Source organism: Vicia villosa, unplaced genomic scaffold (genome assembly GCF_029867415.1).
Source record: "Vicia villosa cultivar HV-30 ecotype Madison, WI unplaced genomic scaffold, Vvil1.0 ctg.000881F_1_1, whole genome shotgun sequence".
In the NCBI taxonomy this organism is placed as follows: Eukaryota; Viridiplantae; Streptophyta; class Magnoliopsida; order Fabales; family Fabaceae; genus Vicia; species Vicia villosa.
Window position 1 is genome coordinate 629,578 of NW_026705397.1, and position 9,724 is coordinate 639,301.

Genomic DNA, 9,724 nt, shown 5'->3' on the forward strand with positions numbered 1-9,724 from the left:
TTTCAATATTATAATTTCTTAACTATACCTCCTAAAATTGAGACCCCATTTTTTTAGGTCCTGGACTATTGGCCTGCTTGCCTGGGCCTAGGACCGGCCCTGATTTTTTCTAATACTACCTCTTCAAAGAGTAACACGTTATTTGTTTATAGTTTGGCAGCCCCACGTTCATGGGGATGTTACCTGAATATAACACTCTGTCAATCCGTCCATTTCTAGGAAATTTATGGGTAGAGTCGTCCATTTGTGCTCGCTACGATGAGGATGTTGTTCCATAGATTGGACATTCTGCCGCAAAGGGTGAGTTCTCTCGGTGTTGCCTCCAATTTCTTCTTAGTGCTTTGACTTGACTGTCTCATTAGGTTGTTTTACTTCTAGATATTCTTTGATTTTCTTCAAATATTCATTAAGAGATTTTGCAAAAAACTATCGACGTATTTTTATGAGAGAAAATCTTTGATTATCGTGCATTCAGAGTTTGTCATCAAGCTAGAAGTGAAGTTGAAACGTTGAAGAATGATTTTCATCGTCAAAGCCAAATAATCTGATAAGACCCTTTATTCAAACTTTTGTCGATGATGATGACGGCGTTGGTGAACTCCACTATGGTGATCTTTGCAATATGTTAATTAAGTGGAAGTATGCTTCCAAACACTTTGACAATCAAGTTTGTGACGATCTTAATGCAAGTTTTAAGATATTGAATATTGTGTACATAAGTTTGAGTCTGTCGATAAAGTTTATAGTTAGAGTTTAGGATCCAAAGGCTGTAAAATACTCTTTGAGATAATCCTCTCGTGTGATAGGTGTCTTGAGATCCAATACTCTTTCCTATCCAACAGATAATGGAAAAATGACCACCTAAGATTATATGCGTCTCTGGAGTGTATCCATCCCATACTCTACTTTGTCTCTTAGACCAAGAGGTGGAAATAGGATGAACCGGGTTAGGTTTTGTCAAACCTAAGTCTGCTAAAAAGTCCAAACCCTAAGTCTCACCTATAGTCTACATAGACTTATTTTTAGTCCTAAACCTAACCTTTTCGAAGACCTGATTGACCTAATAACCTACTTCATTTAAACATTTATAAACAAGCAGTCCAACTAATGTTAAATAGACTAACAAATTAAAAGATTAGTAAGACTAAATATTTGTTTTTATTGACTCATTAGAATTTACCTATTAGCATAAATTTTATGATACTATTTATTTGAGAGAACTTATGAAAACAACTTATATGACAATAATTTATGATATTAGGATAAATTAATAATAGAAAATTTGTTTGGACACTACAACTCAAGTTGGAAGATGTATACGGCTAATTGTCAAATCCTAGATATCATTTTCCCAAAACTAAAATTATTTTCAACATTTATATTTCATGAAAAAAAACCATATTAATTTGTTTCATTGTCCATCTATGCTTCCTAATTGATTCATTGTTATTTGTTTTCATTAACATTATACACCTTTTATAACAAAGTTGTTTAAATTATTTGATAACAAAACATAACAAAAACATTGTTTAACAAAGTTGTCTAAGATATTTGACCACAAAACATAAAACAAACATTCTTAATAATCATATATAAGACCAAACATCATTCACATTTTCATATATTTCTATTAAAAAAGAAATCATGTTTACATGTAAACTTTTTTGGGTGTCCCTTATTAGTCTCCAACTTTTGTTGGCAAATTGTTATTCTACAAAGACCCTTGTCCCAGCTTTGTATGTTTTTGGTGACTCAAGTGTAGATGCTGGAAATAACAACATTTTGAATACAATTTCTAAAGCTAATAGATTCCCTTATGGCATAGATTTTAATAACTGCTCTACTGGAAGGTTTAGCAATGGCAAAACCTTTGCAGATCTTATTGGTATCTCATAATATTATTATGATACTTCTTGAAATTTACTTTTTAATCATGATAATTTCTTGGATCGCACGAATTTTTTTTCTAAGATGATTTTTTTCAGCTATTAAATTAGGTTTACCGATGCCACCTCCATACATCGGTGTCTCATCAACGGAGAGATATCAAATAGTATCGGGTATCAACTATGCGTCAGGTTCATGTGGAATCTTGAACTCATCAAGAAATGTGAGAAAGAAAAAACTTAATATGTATCTTATTTTTATCGGTAGATAAAGTGGTAATAACCGCTATACATGATACACACAACTCTAAGATGCAGAGTTCGAATCTTTTGTTAATATTCAACCTAACAATATCGATTTTTGTCAGCTAAATTAAAATTTGCGGACATTTGTAATTTTTTATTTATTTAAAAATTGTTGGTTACTCACCATATATTTCTTTGTTTGTGTTTAAGGGAGAATGCTTGTCATTGGAGAAACAAGTTGAATATTTCTCCTCAACAGTGATGAATGATCTTCCAAGAAACTTTAAAACCAAAACAGAATTGAGGAACTACTTATCAAAATCTATATTTCTTTTATCAACTGGTGCCAATGATTACATTCTCAATTATTTTAAACAAGAAATGGGACCAAACAAAATGGTTAATCCTGAGGAATTTGCAGATCACCTTTTGGACCAACTTGGTTCAAATATAAAAGTAAGTTTTCAATTTGTTTTAACGACTTAATATTAACAACAACAAAAAAGTTTCAACATAACACATGATATTTCGGACCAATATTCCCCGCATTTATCAATTTGAAGCATTCATACATTCGGCATTTTTTCAGTCATTTTAAAATTAAACAGTTAGAACATTAAGTTAAATATTTTTTGCTAATTATAAATTATAAATGATATTTAAATTAATTTTTATTTTATTTTGATCTAAGGACCGAAAAATGTCGAATGCATGAATGCGATAAACTTTATTGCAATGAATCTCATTTTTAATATTTCATAGTGTTAAGTTGTAATAAACTAGAAAAAGACCAAAATTTCAGAAAAATTGAAAATGAGATTCATATATATTTTCTAATAAAAAATCTATTTTTTACCAACTTTTTTTTCTTCAGAAAATTTATGATTTAGGTGGAAGAAAATTTGTGATAATTGGCATTGGTCCAATTGGTTGTATCCCAAGTTTTATCATAAAAACACCACATTCTCAAAATTGCAATGAAGTTATTAATCAAGTAGTTAAGCTCTTCACAAACAAACTCCCAAGAAAGCTTCTAGAGTTGAAATTTAAATTCAAACTCTCAGGATCACTATTCACTATTTTGGACAGTTTTAAATTGTTCAGGAAAATACAAAATTCCCCTGAAAAATTTGGTGAGTTAATAAATTACTAATTTCTCTAGTAAAAACATTGTCACATGTAATATTTTATTGTTAAGTAACACTTACATTTTTTAATGTTTAGGTTTGACAAATATTTGGGATTCATGTGTTGTGGAAGGAGGAAAACCTTGTGAAAATCGAAAGGAATATTATTTTTACGATTTTGCCCATAATACTGAAGCTGCAAATGAAATATTGGCAAATAGGTGTTTTGGTAGAAGACATATATGTTTTCCTATGAATATTGAGAAATTAGTTCATGCACTTTAATATATCTACATTGTATGAGTTATTGATTGTATTTATACTAGTAGGATACCCGTGCGTTCGCACGGGTAAATGTGTGGTACGCGCGCTTTTGTTTTCAAAATATAATAAAAATGTAAATAAGAAAAAATAAATTGTTTTACCAAAATATTTTATTGTTTTTAAAAGAAAGACATATTTTTAAAATAAAAATAAAATTATTTTATCAAAATTGTTTTACATCAACAATATATATTTTTATTTTTCATATGTTATCTTAAAAAGTATAGTATCTTAAATTAATTAAAAAATAATTCATTTTTCCGTGTTTGAATTCATTCATGATTTTAAATATATAAAATTTGTTTATTTATCTTACTAATATAAATAAATATTAGTAACATAAATAAACACATTTTGTCTGTGTTTGGATAGAGTCCTTGTATTAATATATACTTTTTTATTTTCTTTAATTTTTTTTATTGTAGAAAAAATATATGATAATTCGTGCCTTTGCATGAATTTGGTTTAGATATTTTACCGTTTCATATAACTTCCTCGATAAGAGCAGGCAAAAATTTATTAAATTTTATTGACTCACTATATAATTCATAATTGAATAAGTACTTTCATTTTTCAAGTATTAGTAATATAAATTTTATTCATTAATCATTTTAATAAGTAACATTTTTTTTTCTTGTACTTACTCATTGATTATTTTAGTTGTATAAAATATAATAAGTAAGACATATTTTTCACGGAGTCATGAACAATACCAGTATTTCAATAAATTTTTAGAGCCAATAGGCATCACTAAATGTATATGAATAATATGCTTTACAATATTAAGTGGGCTTTTAGAGTCAATGTGTAAAGTGACGAATCTTATGTATTCTTAGCAGTTTTATACTGGAAAAAAAAATAAAAGAATGATCTAGAGTTAAAAAAGTAATATTGGCCATTTTTCATAGTGCATCCCACATATATCTAACTATATATTTCATTTATATTTTATTTATTTTAATCTAACATGATCACATAAAATTTTGAAAGTACTAAGTAGTAATAGTTAAATAACAAAAGGACATATGCATTTGAAATGCATTTGAAGACTTGCAAGTAAGAGAAGCATGAAGCTGAATTTTATAAGAGAGCCGACATAGTGGTGCACAATAAATTATAAACTCATTGACCTTATACATTTCATAGCGCCACTCTATTTATCTTGGTATACATGCCATCACAGGTCCACTTTTTCACTTTGCAATAAATTACTATTGAGTGAGAATTAATCAAATGAAAATATCTCTGCAATATGGAGACATAAACATGAATGTGAGATATATAATTATATAAACTAAAGAAAAGAAAGGGGAGAGTGGGATATTTCATGTTATAGTCCACTAAAGAAAGCTCTATATAACTGGCAAAACATAATGATATGCAGCATAATTCTGTTTCTTTTACTTGCAAGTCTTCATATGCTACAAAGATGGCTTCGTAGATAGTAGGCCTTCATTCATAAATAGTAATCTTTTGTAGAAATCTGCATACAAAGATGAATTGTAGTGGTTGAGATGAATTGTAGAAATCTTATGCTTACTTTTTGGCCTTGAACTAACGGCGAACACTTCTAAGATCTGCAGTGTGAGGGAAAGATCAATTGTAGTGGTTGAGAAGAATAGGAAGAATCAACTTCTTCTGTTGTGCACCCAATATGGAACTGACGTTAGTGGCCCTACGGTGATCAGAGCTCTTTAGGGTAGCAGCATGAGAAAAGAAGGAACAATATTCATTTTACTTACAAATTTCTGCAATTTAAATGTAATAAGATTACAAAACTTCAAATAATATGATTGGCAAAAACATATAAAAGTAGTGCACTATAAGTCCATAACAGAGCATTTATTGAAAAAGCCTGCACATACCATAAGTTCGTTAATAACTTAATACCAAATTCTAGCAAATGAAAAGCATCTCCGACGATAGCTTGCATTGATGATCACACTAAAGTACATGGAGGAGAAGAAAAGGTGTCCTATATTTCAATAAACACAAACTACAATTTAGTTTAATTGAAGTGCTAGATTAAGAAGATTGTGTCATTTCAATTAGCATTAGCCACTAAAATTATTAATCATCCAAGGATGTTGCCACTCCAGTCCAGAATATCAAACCAAAAAAGCATGTCCAGACAATGATGAATTATCTCGAACTCACCCGCCTTGCCTTCAGTGCTTCGGTGATATGAAAATGAGCTTGACTTTTCTTGCTGATCTTTTTATGAAGCAGATCAATCTTTGTTTTGATAGATGGGTCATCATAAGGCCTGCACCTGACAAAATAGAACGAATGAATCTGCTTTCTCACTAACATCTACATGATTGAATTGTTACTACCTCATTGGGAATACATTGTCTCAATTTGCATGATTATGGATGAAAAAGTAGTGACATTATAAGTATTTAAAGAAGGTTTAGACACTTTGATTAATAATATATATAATTGTTGTATAAGTATGCAAACACACTCAGACAGTAACCATAACCTCGAAGATGTTACAGTTTTGGTATATATAAGAATGCAAAGATATTTAGTAGTAGAAACCAAACCTTGCAAATAGATATGAATCCAGAATCCAATATTCTTTTATTTCCAGAGCAAGATAGTCATTCACACACGCTTCCACCATCACCATCGGATTTGCCGTCACCAATACCTTCCGTTTGCACCGATCAAACACCTCAAAGTTCACTCATTTGCAGCATAAAACCTACACAACAAAGCACCAAATTGAATTTATCAGATGCATAAAACCTTTATACTCCTTTCAAAGTCTTTTCATGTGCATCCTTAATTTTTTCAAAAGTTCCATATTCTTGTTCCAAATATTTTCTTTTCGTGTGCATCCGTTATTGGACTGGTAACATCATATTTTGTATCACACCAAACACCAGTAATAATGATACTTTTTAGAAAATTTGATCAATGTTGCATAAAATTTATCGAATATCCACATCATCTATCATATGAAGGAACTCAACAGCAGGTTGGAATAAGTTAACCTTTTTACCCTGTAATTTTGAAGATCATAAGAGAGGCTTTAATATATTAGTAAACTACAAAATATAGATGATTGGATGAAAGGTAGAAACTTTGACTCAAGGAGAGAAAATATAAACCTTGTTGTATTTTTCTGCAATTTCCTAAACCTCTTCATAGATTATCTCCCAGCAGTGCGAGGAATTTTAGTTGTCACAACTCCAATATAGTCACTCAACGAAACATCAATGAGCTAACACAACAAAAATAACACAATTACAACCAACAAACAAAAATCATAAATTTATAAACTTCAGTAGATTATATATTACAAATTACAACAAAAAACTATGGATCTGAAATAAACTTGGACATCATCAAAACTCCAATGGTTGAAGAGTTTGACATTGATCTGTGATTGATCTGAAATGACAGCAACATTTTCTTGAACAACTTCATCCATGACTGCAAAGAGATTCAAGCAATGTGAGTTAACGAAATCGAAAGCAAAATAAATAGAGAAATGGAATGAAGGTGAAACAAATAACGAACTTGCGATGACAGTGGATGGGGCAACGAAATCAAGCTTGAAGAGGAAGAAGATAGGTGCGTCAAAAAACCTAGTTTTATGGTTGTTGGTTTTGACGGAAAAATTAATAAATTATCCAAACCCTAAACAAAATCAGTTAATGGGAAAGCAAGGGTTTTCCAAAATCAAAAAAAAAAATCTTCTCAAAATCGCAAATAAACAATGTTCAGAGAAATAACGAAGATTGAACGTACATGGTTAATCTTTCTCAATGGGTTCGGTGGATTTGAAGCTATGGAGAGGGCTGGCGATTGAAGAACATAGTGAGAACGAAGGCGAAGACAAAGCTCAAACTCTATCTGCAGCTTACACAGAGTGGAGCGGTAATGGGGGTAGCAAGCACAGAACGAAAGGTTTATCCAATAAGATATTAAACTTGGTGATGAAATTAGGAAAACAAATAAAGTACTCAATACAAATTTGAAAATGACCTTTCATTATCTCAATACATTGAGTACTGTGAAATCAGTATGGAAAACGTGAAAAATCTTAATAACAAATGGTAAATGTAAAGAGCAAATAGTTAATAAGTCATTAAAGCGTGTTTATACCAAATTAACCCTATAATTAGATGCAAAATAACTTGGATTAAGAAGAGTTTAGTGGAGAATTCCAAAGCATATTGGTAGATGACTAAAAATAAATAAATTAAATAAATAAATATTTAAAAGATAATTATAGAAAGTTTTCTATTAATAGCAAATGTTAAAATAGTAAGGACTCTAAAAATGTGACACTTGTCAAAATTGCCCAAAAACTCATTTTGCTTTATTATTATGTATGATTGTAATAGAATATAACAATCTGTGTAGATTTTTGAGCAATATGAAAACTCTTTAAGGATTGTTTTGCAAAAATTGTAACACTTGGAAATGGAAATCAAATGAAGAGGTTATTTTCCATTGAAATAAAAGGAAATTTCTGCTAAGATTCTTTGTTATTTTCCATTGAAATCCCGATTATAGAGATTATTTTTGTCGTCAAATACGGCCGAGGATATAAGATGGCATGCAACATATAATAACAATGATAGAATGTTGAGGCATCCTAAAAATTCAGAAGCTAAGAAGAAATTTGACTTACACATACTTCGTTTGCATCAAATCTGCGAAATGTGGGTCTTGCATTGGCTATATATGATTTTAATCCATTTGATGTGATGAATGCAAATAATAGTAGTTTGTCAGTTGTTCTCATTCCATATAATACTCCTCCATGTGTATGCTTGAAGCATACATCGTTTATAATATAAATGATGATTCGTAGTAAAAAAAGCACTAGAAAATAATATTGATGTCTACTTACAACCCTTAGTCCGCAAGTGCACAATTTTATTGAATTTATTATAAAAGATTATCGATCACATAGAGATTAATCACTAATTACCGTTATCTGTTACTTTTGTGTTCATCTAAGGCGACACGATCAGTTTGTTTGTGTGTAATTAAAAATAAGCGGTTTAATTCAATTTAAATAACGAGAAACTATAACGTAATTTAAATTGAAGTTTATTAATATAACAAGAAAATACTTTTCGCAAAAAAAATTAAGTTAGAGGTGTCGCCCTCTGTCTCGTGTCTGATATCGGATTTCAAACCTGTAATCGTCCGTTGTCGCGTGATACAAATTACAACTTTGAAATCCCTTTTAAAAAATGATAATTTATTATTTAAAGATTATTTTTAGTAGAAAATTAAATTAAAAGTCCGTCCACTTAAATTAAAAATTAAATTTAAAGTTTAACATACTATAAAAAGAATTAATAAATATTTTAATATAAATTAAGAAAATTTATTTATAAATAAAATTAAAAAATATCTTTATTTTATATTATTCAAATATTAAAATAAAATAATTATAAACTTTAAACTATCATAGTTAATCTTTAGTTATATTTCTAAATCATTACTTTTATAATATTTTCACTACTTCAATTCGTTAAAATATATTTTTTTGGTTATCTGTTTAGATGATTGTTACAATTATGTTTCATATATTACTAAATATTATTAATATAATGTCAATTTAATAAATTATATATATATATATATATATATATATATATATATATATATATATATATATATATATATATATTTCTATAATAGAAAAATAATTATAATTTTTATAAATAATATTATTTTTAATAGTCGTAGCTAAATATTATATTAACTTTATTAATATTTTATTTAACTATTATTATTTGAATATTGTATTATTATTTGTTATTCATATTATTATTATTAGTGGTTGAATAATAAATTATAATTTTTATTAATTATAAACACAATAGATAATTATAATTAGAAAATTCAGAGAAATGATTATAATTTTTATAATAGTTATTGTTGTATATTATATTAATAGTATTATTATTATTTTAATATTATTAGCTAAATATTATATTATCATATATTATTTATATGGTGGTTGAATATCATATATTATTATTATTATTATTATTATTATTATTATTATTATTATTATTATTATTATTATTATTATTATTATTATTATTATTATTATTATTATTATTAGGAGGTGCTGACTTGGTTGGGCTTGACAATGGAGGA

The 9,724-nt window shown here is 28.4% G+C and overlaps 2 protein-coding genes across 2 annotated transcripts; one reads left to right on the top strand and one right to left on the bottom strand.

Moving 5' to 3' along the window:
* Nucleotides 1–1,644: 1,644 nt before the first annotated feature.
* LOC131631922 (GDSL esterase/lipase At2g03980-like) lies at nucleotides 1,645–3,544 on the top strand. The gene is made up of 5 exons (XM_058902682.1): nucleotides 1,645–1,885; nucleotides 1,986–2,110; nucleotides 2,343–2,588; nucleotides 3,007–3,265; nucleotides 3,357–3,544. The coding sequence occupies exons 1-5, from the start codon at nucleotides 1,645–1,647 to the stop codon at nucleotides 3,542–3,544; spliced, it is 1,059 nt and encodes a 352-aa protein (XP_058758665.1).
* A 1,304-nt stretch (nucleotides 3,545–4,848) lies between these two features.
* On the bottom strand, nucleotides 4,849–6,260 carry LOC131631906 (proton pump-interactor BIP131-like). The gene is made up of 3 exons (XM_058902665.1): nucleotides 6,133–6,260; nucleotides 5,741–5,855; nucleotides 4,849–5,558 (listed from the first exon to the last, which is right to left on the bottom strand). Exons 1-3 carry the CDS (start codon nucleotides 6,216–6,218, stop codon nucleotides 5,523–5,525), a joined length of 237 nt encoding a protein of 78 aa, XP_058758648.1. The 5' UTR covers nucleotides 6,219–6,260; the 3' UTR covers nucleotides 4,849–5,522.
* Between the last annotated feature and the right edge of the window lie 3,464 nt (nucleotides 6,261–9,724).

Excerpts from the sequence above, each read along its gene's own strand:
- LOC131631922 (XM_058902682.1), top strand. The coding sequence starts at position 1,645 with ATGTTTACATGTAAACTTTTTTGGGTGTCCCTTATTAGTCTCCAACTT. Across the intron at positions 1,886-1,985 it reads AACCTTTGCAGATCTTATTG|CTATTAAATTAGGTTTACCG; the intron begins GTATCTCATAAT and ends GATTTTTTTCAG. Across the intron at positions 2,589-3,006 it reads AACTTGGTTCAAATATAAAA|AAAATTTATGATTTAGGTGG; the intron begins GTAAGTTTTCAA and ends TTTTTTCTTCAG.
- LOC131631906 (XM_058902665.1), bottom strand. The coding sequence starts at position 6,218 with ATGGTGATGGTGGAAGCGTGTGTGAATGACTATCTTGCTCTGGAAATA. Across the intron at positions 5,856-6,132 it reads GATTCATATCTATTTGCAAG|GTGCAGGCCTTATGATGACC; the intron begins GTTTGGTTTCTA and ends CTATTTTGTCAG. Across the intron at positions 5,559-5,740 it reads AAGCACTGAAGGCAAGGCGG|GACACCTTTTCTTCTCCTCC; the intron begins GTGAGTTCGAGA and ends ATTGAAATATAG.